Genomic DNA, 13,803 nt, shown 5'->3' on the forward strand with positions numbered 1-13,803 from the left:
TTAATCGCACCATTATGCCAAAACTATGGGCAACAGCATGGCCATGACAGAGTGACAGAATGAAGCTAGATAGCATGTAAAACATCCAATAATTGACCCTGACACTATAGGGGACGGCATGCAGAGGCAGCGGCAGCAGCGGCAGGCTAGAGAGTGGCATGGCGACATACTCTAAATGGACTCAGGCTTCAAACCAATGGGTGGCAGAGAGGAACCAAAGGAGGTGAGCAAGAAGCGCTCAAATAATATCGGTACATGATAAAAGTTTGCCAGTATATTTTGTGGATTACACAGCAGGGTGGCGACAAAGTTAACATGGAAGCCATGAAAACAACCCAAAATTCTGCCTGACACAGCTCGTTTGATAAGGGGACCATGTATGGAGGCAGTGAACTAGTAGTAGATTAAAGGTGCTGCAGTTAAAACTATGTTAGTTGGATCTTGGCATGGAGCTGGCGCTCCGCTGCCAGGCGAGCTTTCGCCAATCCAAGCCCCTGTCTCTAGGCTACTCCCCAAACAGCACTTCTAAGAACCTTTTGTATAAGATCAAGTGTAGTAGCGTTCTTATAAGTTTGGGATATGGCGGGTGAGGGGAATGTAAACAGATGCGCAAGAAGCGCATGATGCGCATGGAGCTGGCGCTCCGCTGCCAGGCGAGCTTTCGCCAATCCAAGCCCCTGTCTCTAGGCTACTCCCCAAACAGCACTTCTAAGAACCTTTTGTATAAGATCAAGTGTAGTAGCGTTCTTATAAGTTTAGGATATGCCGGGTGAGGGGAATGTAAACAGATGCGCAAGAAGCGCAGAAATAATATTGGTAAATGATAAAAGTTTGCCAGTATATTTTGTGGATAACACAGCAGGGTGGCGACAAAGTTAACAACTTTGATGTGGAATCCATGAAAACAACCCAAATTTCTGCCTGACACACCTCGTTTGATAAGGGGACGATGTATGGAGGCAGCTATATGGACGACTTTTGGAGGTAGCAATGGAGACAACGTGTGGAGGCTGCTATGGAGACAATTTAATTTGGATAGTGCCTGTATGTGGCAGTCCAAAAAAGTTTTCAAACCAGAGGAGCAGGTAGGTGGCCCTCCAGAAAAATGAAATAGATTGAGTGCCTGTATGTGGCAGTCCAAAAAAGTTTTCAAACCAGAGGAGCGGGTAGGTGGCCCTCCAGAAAAATGAAATAGATTGAGGGCCTGTATGTGGCAGTCCAAAAAAGTTTTCAAACCAGAGGAGCAGGTAGGTGGCCCTCCAGTAAAATGGAATAGATTGAGTGCCTGTATGTGGCAGTCCAAAAAAGTTTTCAAACCAGAGGAGCGGGTAGGTGGCCCTCCAGAAAAATTGAATAGATTGAGTGCCTGTATGTGGCAGTCCAAAAAACTTTTCAAACCAGAGGAGCAGGTAGGTGGCCCTCCAGTAAAATGGAATAGATTGAGTGCCTGTATGTGGCAGTCCAAAAAACTTTTCAAACCAGAGGAGCAGGTAGGTGGCCCTCCAGAAAAATTGAATAGATTGAGTGCCTGTATGTGGCACTCCCAAAAATTGTTTAAAACAGAGGACCGGGTAGGTGGCCCTCCAGAAAAATTGAATAGATTGAGTGCCTGTATGTGGCACTCCCAAAAATTGTTTAAAACAGAGGACCGGGTAGGTGGCCCTCCAGAAAAATTGAATAGATTGAGTGCCTGTATGTGGCACTCCCAAAAATTGTTTAAAACAGAGGACCGGGTAGGTGGCCCTCCAGAAAAATTGAATAGATTGAGTGCCTGTATGTGGCACTCCCAAAAATTGTTTAAAACAGAGGACCGGGTAGGTGGCCCTCCAGAAAAATTAAATGCATAAAGTACTATAGCTAGAGCCAGTGGGCCCTGTCAAAAAATAGCCAGTTTCCTCTGCTTTACTGTACAAAGAGGAGGAGAAGGAGGAAAATAAGGAGGAGTGGATAAATTATTCAGGTTGAGCTTCCTTCACCTGGTGGAGATTGGAAATTATGAGAAATCCAGGCTTTATTCATCTTAATAAGCGTCAGCCTGTCAGCGCTGTCAGTCGACAGGCGTGTACGCTTATCGGTGATGATGCCACCAGCTGCACTGAAAACCCGCTCGGACAAGACGCTAGCGGCAGGGCAGGCAAGAACCTCCAAGGCGTACAGCGCCAGTTCGTGCCACATGTCCAGCTTTGAAACCCAGTAGTTGTAGGGAGCTGTGTGATCATTTAGGACGATGGTATGGTCAGCTACGTACTCCCTCACCATCTTTCTGTAAAGATCAGCTCTACTCTGCCGAGACTGGGGACAGGTGACAGTGTCTTGCTGGGGTGACATAAAGCTGGCAAAAGCCTTGTAAAGCGTACCCTTGCCAGTGCTGGACAAGCTGCCTGCTCGCCTACTCTCCCTCGCTACTTGTCCCGCAGAACTACGCACTCTGCCGCTAGCGCTGTCAGAAGGGAAATACTGTTTCAGCTTGTGAACCAGGGCCTGCTGGTATTCATGCATTCTCACACTCCTTTCCTCTGCAGGGATGAGAGTGGAAAGATTTTGCTTGTACCGTGGGTCCAGGAGAGTGAACACCCAGTAATCGGTGCTGGAATAAATTCTTTGAACGCGAGGGTCACGGGATAGGCAGCCTAGCATGAAATCTGCCATATGCGCCAGAGTACCAACGCGTAAGAATTCACTCCCCTCACTGGCCTGACTGTCCATTTCCTCCTCCTCCAACTCCTCTTCTTCTGCCCATACACGCTGAACAGTGAAGGACTCAACAATGGTCCCCTCTTGTGTCTCGCCAACATTCTCCTCCTCTTCCTCCTCATCCTCCTCCACGTCCACCTCCTCCGATATGCGCTGAGAAACAGACCTAAGGGTGCTTTGGCTATCAACAAGGGAATCTTCTTCCCCCGTCTCTTGTGACGAGCGCAAAGCTTCCGACTTCATGCTGATCAGAGAGTTTTTCAACAGGCCAAGCAGCGGGATGGTGAGGCTGATGATGGCGGCATCGCCACTGACCATCTGTGTTGACTCCTCAAAGTTACTCAGCACCTGACAGATATCAGACATCCACGTCCACTCCTCATTGTAGACTTGAGGAAGCTGACTGACCTGACTACCAGTTCTGGTGGAAGTTGACATCTGGCAGTCTACAATGGCTCGGCGCTGCTGGTAAACTCTGGATAACATGGTCAGTGTTGAATTCCACCTCGTGGGCACGTCGCACAACAGTCGGTGAGCGGGCAGTTGGAGGCGGCGCTGCGCTGCCCTGAGAGTGGCAGCATCTGTGCTGGACTTCCTGAAATGCGCACAGATGCGGCGCACCTTCGTGAGCAAATCTGACAGATTGGGGTATGTCTTGAGGAAACGCTGAACTATCAGATTTAACACATGGGCCAGGCATGGCACATGTGTCAGTCTGCCGAGTTGCAGAGCCGCCACCAGGTTACGGCCGTTGTCACACACAACCATGCCTGGCTTCAGGTTCAGCGGTGCCAGCCACAGATCAGTCTGCGCCGTGATGCCCTGTAATAGCTCTTGGGCGGTGTGCCTTTTATCGCCTAGGCTCAGCAGTTTGAGCACCGCCTGCTGTCGCTTAGCAACGGCACTGCTGCTGTGCCTAGAGCTACCGACTGATGGCGCCGTGCCCACGGATGGTAGTTCGGAGGAGGAGGTGGAGGAGGGGTGGGAGGAGGAGGAGGCATAGTAGGCCTGAAACACCTGGACCGAGGTAGGCCCCGCAATCCTCGGCGTCGGCAGTATATGACCAGCCCCAGGGTCAGACTCGGTCCCAGCCTCCACCAAGTTAACCCAATGTGCCGTCAGCGATATATAGTGGCCCTGCCCGGCAGCACTCGTCCACGTGTCCGTGGTCAGGTGGACCTTGTCAGAAACGGCGTTGGTCAGGGCACGGGTGATGTTGTCTGACACGTGCTGGTGCAGGGCTGGGACGGCACATCGGGAAAAGTAGTGGCGGCTGGGGACCGAATACCGAGGGGCGGCCGCCGCCATGAGGTTGCGAAAGGCCTCGGTCTCTACTAGCTTATAGGGCAGCATCTCCAGGCTAAGCAATCTGGAGATGTGCACATTAAGGGCTTGGGCGTGCGGGTGGGTTGCACTATATTTGCGTCTGGGGTATGGAGAGCTGAACGCTGGTGGATGCTGTGGAGGATCGTGGAGGCGACGATGGGGTTTTTGTGGCAGGGTCCTGGGCAGGGGGCTGACTATCAGCTGACACAGGGGAAGGAGCAGTGGTGTGCACGGCCGGAGGTGAACGGGCTTGTTGCCACTGAGTGGGGTGTTTAGCATTCATATGCCTGCGCATACTGGTGGTAGTTAAGCTAGTAGTGGTGGAACCCCTGCTGAGCCTGGTTTGGCAAATGTTGCACACCACAGTCCGTCGGTCATCCGGTGTTTCCTTAAAGAACCTCCAGACTTCTGAAGATCTAGCCCTCGCCGCAAGAGCCCTCGCCACGGGAGCTTCACTAGTTGACACATTTGGCGCTGATGCACCAGCTCTGGCCCTGCCTCTCCGTCTGGCCCCACCACTGCCTCTTCCAACCTGTTCTGGTCGAGGACTCTCCTCCGTCTCAGAAGCACTGTGTTCACCCGGCCTCTCAACCCAGCTTGGGTCTGTCACCTCATCATCCTCCGATCCCTCAGTCTGCTCCCCCCTCGGACTTCCTGCCCTGACAACAACTTTCCCACTGTCTGACAACCGTGTCTCCTCATCGTCGGACACCTCTTTACACACTTCCACTACGTCAAGAAGGTCATCATCACCCACAGACTGTGACTGGTGGAAAACCTGGGCATCGGAAAATTGCTCAGCAGCAACCGGACAAGTGGTTTGTGACTGTGGGAAGGGTCCAGAAAACAGTTCCTCAGAGTATGCCGGTTCAAATGCCAAATTTTCCTGGGAGGGGGCAGACTGGGGGGGAGGAGGCTGAGGTGCAGGAGCTGGAGGAGTGGCGATTTCGGTGACATGGGTGGACTGCGTGGAAGACTGACTGGTGGACAAATTGCTCGAAGCATTGTCAGCAATCCACAACATCACCTGTTCGCACTGTTCTGGCCTCAACAGTGCTCTACCACGAGTCCCAGTAACTTCAGACATGAACCTAGGGAGTGTAGCTCTGCGGCGTTCCCCTGCTCCCTCATAAGCAGGTGGTGTCTCACCCCGGCCAGGACCACGGCCTCTGACCCCTGCAGTAGTTGGACGCCCACGTCCCCGCCCTCGTCCTCTACCCCTAGCCCTCGGGTTAAACATTTTTAAAATGAGAGTTATAGCTTTAATTTTTTTTTAACTTTTTTTTGTGTTTTTTTTTTTTTTGTGTTTTTGAGTTTTTAAAACCAAACGATGCTATCCTATTGCTATGGCTATTTTCTAGCCAAGTATGAAAGCACACTACTATGCCAGATGAGATGACACTGAGTTATTAAACAAAATAAACGTAAAATAAAAAAGGACAAATGGCAGACTGTGCCTAATTGAAATCCAACCCCTACTAAATTTTCCCACTTCGGTCTTTGCAATGGATATGTGCGTCACTAAGCGCAAAACACAGCGGTCGCAAGTCTCACTACAAATTGCTCACAATTGGCTAGTAGATGCACTGCAGCAAGTACAGCCACCAGCAGATCAACCAGAAATCAAATATATAACGCTACTGTAGGCGTAAGCCGTTTGGATTCTCCTATGGCTATTTTCTAGCCAAGTATGAAAGCACACTACTATGCCAGATGAGATGACGCTGAGTTATTAAACAAAATAAACGTAAAATAAAAAAGGACAAATGGCAGACTGTGCCTAATTGAAATCCAACCCCTACTAAATTTTCCCACTTCGGTCTTTGCAATGGATATGTGCGTCACTAAGCGCAAAACACAGCGGTCGCAAGTCTCACTACAAATTGCTCACAATTGGCTAGTAGATGCACTGCAGCAAGTACAGCCACCAGCAGATCAACCAGAAATCAAATATATAACGCTACTGTAGGCGTAAGCCGTTTGGATTCTCCTATGGCTATTTTCTAGCCAAGTATGAAAGCACACTACTATGCCAGATGAGATGACGCTGAGTTATTAAACAAAATAAACGTAAAATAAAAAAGGACAAATGGCAGACTGTGCCTAATTGAAATCCAACCCCTACTAAATTTTCCCACTTCGGTCTTTGCAATGGATATGTGCGTCACTAAGCGCAAAACACAGCGGTCGCAAGTCTCACTACAAATTGCTCACAATTGGCTAGTAGATGCACTGCAGCAAGTACAGCCACCAGCAGATCAACCAGAAATCAAATATATAACGCTACTGTAGGCGTAAGCCGTTTGGATTCTCCTATGGCTATTTTCTAGCCAAGTATGAAAGCACACTACTATGCCAGATGAGATGACACTGAGTTATTAAACAAAATAAACGTAAAATAAAAAAGGACAAATGGCAGACTGTGCCTAATTGAAATCCAACCCCTACTAAATTTTCCCACTTCGGTCTTTGCAATGGATATGTGCGTCACTAAGCGCAAAACACAGCGGTCGCAAGTCTCACTACAAATTGCTCACAATTGGCTAGTAGATGCACTGCAGCAAGTACAGCCACCAGCAGATCAACCAGAAATCAAATATATAACGCTACTGTAGGCGTAAGCCGTTTGGATTCTCCTATGGCTATTTTCTAGCCAAGTATGAAAGCACACTACTATGCCAGATGAGATGACGCTGAGTTATTAAACAAAATAAACGTAAAATAAAAAAGGACAAATGGCAGACTGTGCCTAATTGAAATCCAACCCCTACTAAATTTTCCCACTTCGGTCTTTGCAATGGATATGTGCGTCACTAAGCGCAAAACACAGCGGTCGCAAGTCTCACTACAAATTGCTCACAATTGGCTAGTAGATGCACTGCAGCAAGTACAGCCACCAGCAGATCAACCAGAAATCAAATATATAACGCTACTGTAGGCGTAAGCCGTTTGGATTCTCCTATGGCTATTTTCTAGCCAAGTATGAAAGCACACTACTATGCCAGATGAGATGACACTGAGTTATTAAACAAAATAAACGTAAAATAAAAAAGGAAAAATGGCAGACTGTGCCTAATTGAAATCCAACCCCTACTAAATTTTCCCACTTTGGTGTTTGAGGTGGATATGTGTGCCACTAAGAGCTAAACACAACGGTAGCAAGTCCCCCTGCTAATTCCTCACAAAATGGTACTAGATGCAAATAAAAAAAAAAAAAAGTAGAACGTTATTGTAGCCCTAAGAAGGGCTGTTGGGTTCTTGGAGAATCACTCCTGCCTAACAGTAAGCTAATAGAACACCCTAACGCTTTCCCTGACCCGCAGCAGCTCTCTCCCTAGCGGCATCCAGACACAGAATGATCCGAGCAGCGCGGGCAGCGGCTAGTCTATCCCAGGGTCACCTGATCTGGCCAGCCAACCACTGCTATCGACGTGTAAGGGTACCACGTCATGCTGGGTGGAGTGCAGAGTCTCCTGGCTTGTGATTGGCTCTGTTTCTGGCCGCCAAAAAGCAAAACGGCGGGAGCTGCCATTTTCTCGAGCGGGCGAAGTATTCGTCCGAGCAACGAGCAGTTTCGAGTACGCTAATGCTCGAACGAGCATCAAGCTCGGACGAGCATGTTCGCTCATCTCTAAATATCATTCCCAGTTTTATCCATTCCATTTCAAGTCTCCATGAAATTTACATTTATCTGGAATGCATTATTTGGTTGTGCTTAAAGGCATATCCCAACCCTAAGAAGAATGGCGGGGGCCTGACACCTGGTTTTATGAAACAGTTAAGGAGCTCCGATGAGTCCAGTAATGTTACATCCATCAGTCATTTGCAGGTTATTCCTATCAAGTGAAAAACAGCCCCTATCTTCCTTTTATACAAAAGCTTTTAATGTAATGTATTTCTATTCTCTGTTATGCCAAATAAAGAATAATAACAAAAAAATTTAAAAAAAAAACCGCCCCTATGCAGTGTACGACCATGTGCTTGGTTAATTATAAAAAAATCCAAACGCAGCAGCTTCTTCTAACAACAGGATAGGTGTGCTGGGTATAAAGCACCAATCGATCTACTATGAATCATCTCTATCATCATTCAACCCCAAGTTCCTGAATCCAATCAATAAATGAATAAGCTGCTTAATATGATAATGTGATTCGTACAAAGACGTCCCAGAATGAATAAAAAATCTATGTGATGGACTATGATCAGTAAACGGGATGTAAAAGTGCATCAGAAAATGTTAGAAATCATGATATTGCTTCTCTCCGATCCAGCAGTGATATTTTGGCAGTGACAACATCATGTGACCACACAGCAGCCAATCACCCACTACAGAAGTGATACCAGTGTGTATGTCATGTGACTACAGTGGATTTTTGTGTGGCTTTCACCACCTGTCACTATAGGGGAGATTCATATATATTCACACCTTCTCCATGATGATGAGTGGAGCACCTACGTTATTGGACTGGCCCACCAGAGATTTGGAGGATCCTTCGGTAGGCCCAGGCTTGAACCTTTTTTCTAGACGCCAGAGATATAGTAAAAGACAACCTAATTTGAAGTCCAGTAAGGTCTATTTCCCCAGGGAGGGCCTCAGAATAATTTAACCTCTGTCCAAGCGCCTACAACTACCGGTATATGTATTGCCCATTCCCATAAACCACTTTTCATTATTTTCCCCATTCCAAAACTCATACATGAAGAACATTTTACCTGTAGCAGGTTTCCAGGTGAATATTCTCCTTCTTCAAGAACCAGTTTGGATCCATACCAAAAGGCCAATGCGTAAGACATGAATATTATAAACCAACTGTATCCAGTGAATAATCCCATAATAACTCCTTTCCTTATCCCCCAGCGCTGAGCATACACAAGGTTCTTGTCATATCTGTGCAGATGGACATTAAAAGGATTATGAGAATCATTAAACATCATAACCTTATAGTAATCTACTAAGAAGAGTACAAGTTTACCATGTGGCTGTACGAGTCCTCGGTAATACTGTCCATTGTTTGTAGGATTATATGTTAAACAGTTTCCATGCAGCAGTTTGATTATTACTCAATTTCATGTGTTTACGCAAATTTAGTTGAAGGGGTTGTACTAAGTTTGCACAGAATAAGGGATAACAAGCTGATCTGTGTGAAACCAACTGTTAAAGCAACATCCCCCACCGGGGCCTAGCCTAGTCTTGGGAGCCTGGAGGCAGCCGGGGCCCAGAACACCGGAGTAGCTGGCGGGACCGGAGGGCTGACCTACAGCCTGGCAGGTCTTCAGCAGGTGGTGTGTGCAAGAAAAATGGAGGGAGAGGCTGATGTAGTGGTTTCTCCCTGGGGCAACCTCTGAGTGTCTGTAGGATGAGTCCCTGGGTAATGGATGGGGAAGCTTGTGGTGGTAAGCAGCCATATCCAGGTATCATATGGAGGCAACATTGTGCAAATCAACTTGCAGTTCTTTATTGGACAGCAGGCAATCGCCCAAAAATTGTTAACAACAGGTTTCGGTTGGTGGAGTGGTCATGGAGAGTGGTCCGCAGGAATGGTGCACATAGCCTGATAGTAGATGCAGGCTGGGATGGTTGAGGTGGAGCTGTAGGTTGTGGAAGCTGCAGCTGTGGGCTAGCGTCTCCAGACTCGCTCTGTGTGTCAGGCAGTAGGCCTTAGGCACAAGAAGTTCCTGGGATTAGTATCTGTGACAGCACTGAAGGTGTGCTGCACACACTGTCTCTCTCTCTTCACTCTGACTCTGCAGTCTGACCTGAGACCTGACTCTCTGCTCTGACCATGTGCTCTCACCCAGCAGAGGTTTTTATACTACCCTTGGTCAGGTGGTAGCACCTCTCCAATCACACTCCAGCTGACGCAGCAGACAGATTATTGGCTAATTACACACACCAGTTAACTGCTGCTTTTCCAAGCAGTATCTACAGCTACAATTACACTAAGTTCTCCTAGCATTATCCTCGGAATGAGTTGATACTAGGCTCACTAGATGGATTCTGAGATTGGGAGGGGTGTTGCACTTGGAACCCCACAATGGTATGAACCCAGGAATCTGGAGAACAGAGGTCCCTTCTCACTAATGGATGATGTTACAGGTCCAGCATGCATCCTGCCACACCATATAATAGTATGGGAGGGTAGAAAATTGCCTGGCACAGTGGTTAGTTATCTATGGCACTCTGTAATTTCTGACACTCCTATTGAATTGAGCAGCAGGGCATATGCTCAAACAATATGTGCTGATCCATCAATTAGTGAAAACAAAACCCTTGTTTTCAGGATTGCTGGGGGTCCCATTCTCATGATTGTGGTGTTCCCATGAGTCGGAACCTCACTTATCAACTGGTTATGTCCAGGGCCGTATTATTACATGGGCTCCTGATGTGTGTGCCCCGGGGCCCCCATCAACTTGCTACCAAGGGGGGCATCCACGAGCAGCAATGTCTTAGCTTAGCATGAGGCTACACTAAGGCCGTTCATTGCTCCCAGAGACTGTAAAAATCATACACACATTAGGTATCACCGCGTCTGAAAATGCCCGATCTATCAAAATCTGATAAAGTTTTTTTACTGCGTTTAACCCCGTAACGGAAAATCACGCCCAAAGTCGAAAATGGCACTTTTTTGCCATTTAAAAAAAAAAAAAATTCTATAAAAAGTGATCAAAAGTTCGCACAGTCCTAAAAATTATAACATTGTAAACATCATCAAAATCCACAAAAAACTACACCACCCACAGCTCCGTACACCAAAGTATAAAAAAGTTTTTAGCGCCAGAAGATGGCAAAATCCCCCAAATATTTTTGTACAGGAGGTTTTAATTTTTTTAAATGTATGAAAACATTATAAAATCTATACAAATTTGTTATCTCCGTAATCGTACCGACCCAAAGAATAAAGTAGACATGTCATTTGGGGCGCTCAGTGAAATCCGTAAGATCCAAGCCCACAAGAATACAGCACAAATGCAGTTTTTTTACCAATTTCACTGCATTTGGAATTTTTTTCCCGCTCCCAGTACACGGCATGGAATATTAAATACCATTTTGAAGTGTAATTTGTTACCCAGAAAATAAGCCATCACACAGCTCTGTAAATGGAAAAATAAAAAAGTTATAGATTTTTGAAGGTGGAGAGTGAAAAATGCTGCGGCATTAAGGGGTTAAGACATGCACTTACATACACCGGGAAGAAGATGGTGAACTCCGTAGGACCTAAGCGGGATGTAAGCAAATTGCAGTAGTTGTACGTTCTCGTCAGACAACACACCTCGGGTAATGCACAAGTAATTGTGCCCCATAGTGTCTAATAAAATGAGCTTCTTGTATAATCCCCCTCCACGCTGGGCCCTCCAGAGTGTGATACGTTCTGTAGATGCTCTGAGCTCTTTTTTATAGATACAAATCCTGAATGATGATTTCCCCCCATTAATTCCCTTATAATGAGTCAACAGTACAAACCTCTCAACTTCTTTCAGTTCTCCACCAAATGCTGCTACAGTTCTTATTCCAGATAGAACTTCATCCGCTACCGCCCCGGCTTTAGCATAGGCCTTTAATTCTCTTCCTGTTAGTTTTGCAACCCCCTTTAATGAAGAATACATTTGGTAAATATTTACATAAAGAAATTTAAGGATCAATTGAATAGTCAGTCCCTACTGTGTAGCAGAACATTTCTTACCAGGGCCATAAGGGCAGCGCCAACACCAATGAGCGGGCTCACAGCGGTAATCACCAAGGTCAACTTCCATCCATTAACAAATCCCAAAAGGAAGCCGAATATGAATGTTGTAAATCTCTGGACGAACATTCCCACCTGGTCAGCAATGGCATCGTTGATTTTGTTGATATCGCTAAATTAGAGAACACATTGATTCGTTATTAGAGATGAGCGAGCACTAAAATGCTCGGGTACTCGTTATTCGAGACGAACTTTTCCCGATGCTCGAGTGCTCGTTTCGAGTAACGAGCCCCATTGAAGTCAATGGGAGACTCGAGCATTTTTCAAGGGGACCAAGGCTCTGCACAGGGAAGCTTGGCCAAACACCTGGGAACCTCAGAAAAGGATGGAAACACCACGGAAATGGACAGGAAACAGCAGGGGCAGCATGCATGGATGCCTCTGAGGCTGCTTAATCGCACCATTATGCCAAAATTATGGGGAACAGCATGGCCATGACAGAGTGACCGAATGAGGCTAGATAGCATCTAAAACATGCAATAATTGACCATGACACTATAGGGGACGGCATGCAGAGGCAGCGGCAGCAGTGGCAGGCTAGAGAGTGTCATGGCGACATACCCTAAATGGACTCAGGCTTCAAACCAATGGGTGGCAGAGAGGGACCAAAGGAGGTGAGCAAGAAGCGCTCAAATAATATCGGTACATGATAAAAGTTTGCCAGTATATTTTGTGGATTACACAGCAGGGTGGCGACAAAGTTAACATGGAAGCCATGAAAACAATCCAAAATTCTGCCTGACACAGCTCGTTTGATAAGGGGACCATGTATGGAGGCAGTGAACTAGTAGTAGATTAAAGGTACTGCAGTTAAAACTATGTTAGTTGGATCTTGGCATGGAGCTGGCGCTCCGCTGCCAGGCGAGCTTTCGCCAATCCAAGCCCCTGTCTCTAGGCTACTCCCCAAACAGCACTTCTAAGAACCTTTTGTATAAGATCAAGTGTAGTAGCGTTCTTATAAGTTTAGGATATGGCGGGTGAGGGGAATGTAAACAGATGCGCAAGAAGCGCTGAAATAATATCCGTAAATGGTAAAAGTTTGCCAGTGTATTTTGTGGATAACACAGCAGGGTGGCGACAAAGTTAACAACTTTGATGTGGAATCCATGAAAACAACCCAAATTTCGGCCTGACACACCTCGTTTGATAAAGGGACGATGTATGGAGGCAGCTATATGGACGACTTTTGGAGGTAGCAATGGAGACAACGTGTGGAGGCTGCTATGGAGACAATTCAATTTGGATAGTGCCTGTATGTGGCAGTCCAAAAAAGTTTTCAAACCAGAGGAGCAGGTAGGTGGCCCTCCATAAAAATGGAATAGATTGAGTGCCTGTATGTGGCAGTCCAAAAAAGTTTTCAAACCAGAGGAGCAGGTAGGTGGCCCTCCAGTAAAATGGAATAGATTGAGTGCCTGTATGTGGCAGTCCAAAAAAGTTTTCAAACCAGAGGAGCAGGTAGGTGGCCCTCCATAAAAATGGAATAGATTGAGTGCCTGTATGTGGCAGTCCAAAAAAGTTTTCAAACCAGAGGAGCAGGTAGGTGGCCCTCCAGAAAAATGGAATAGATTGAGTGCCTGTATGTGGCAGTCCAAAAAAGTTTTCAAACCAGAGGAGCAGGTAGGTGGCCCTCCAGTAAAATGGAATAGATTGAGTGCCTGTATGTGGCAGTCCAAAAAAGTTTTCAAACCAGAGGAGCAGGTAGGTGGCCCTCCATAAAAATGGAATAGATTGAGTGCCTATATGTGGCAGTCCAAAAAAGTTTTCAAACCAGAGGAGCAGGTAGGTGGCCCTCCAGAAAAATGGAATAGATTGAGTGCCTGTATGTGGCAGTCCAAAAAAGTTTTCAAACCAGAGGAGCAGGTAGGTGGCCCTCCAGAAAAATTGAATAGATTGAGTGCCTGTATGTGGCAGTCCAAAAAAGTTTTCAAACCAGAGGAGCAGGTAGGTGGCCCTCCAGAAAAATGGAATAGATTGAGTGCCTGTATGTGGCACTCCCAAAAATTGTTTAAAACAGAGGACCGGGTCGGTGGCCCTCCATAAA

The 13,803-nt window shown here is 46.6% G+C and overlaps 1 protein-coding gene across 6 annotated transcripts in view; it reads right to left on the reverse strand.

Annotated features, from left to right (window-relative positions):
• The window catches only part of LOC140075660 (bile salt export pump-like), a 266,222-nt gene that overhangs the window by 231,784 nt on the left and 20,635 nt on the right, over positions 1–13,803 (reverse strand). For all 6 annotated transcript variants that reach the window (XM_072121807.1, XM_072121811.1, XM_072121806.1 and 3 more), the window contains 3 exons: positions 11,703–11,874; positions 11,483–11,607; positions 8,734–8,908 (listed from right to left, as the gene is read on the reverse strand). In XM_072121807.1, coding sequence (XP_071977908.1) covers positions 8,734–8,908; positions 11,483–11,607; positions 11,703–11,874 — 472 coding nt within the window. The remainder of the gene's footprint in view (positions 1–8,733; positions 8,909–11,482; positions 11,608–11,702; positions 11,875–13,803) is intronic.

Source organism: Engystomops pustulosus, chromosome 8, assembly GCF_040894005.1.
Source record: "Engystomops pustulosus chromosome 8, aEngPut4.maternal, whole genome shotgun sequence".
In the NCBI taxonomy this organism is placed as follows: Eukaryota; Metazoa; Chordata; class Amphibia; order Anura; family Leptodactylidae; genus Engystomops; species Engystomops pustulosus.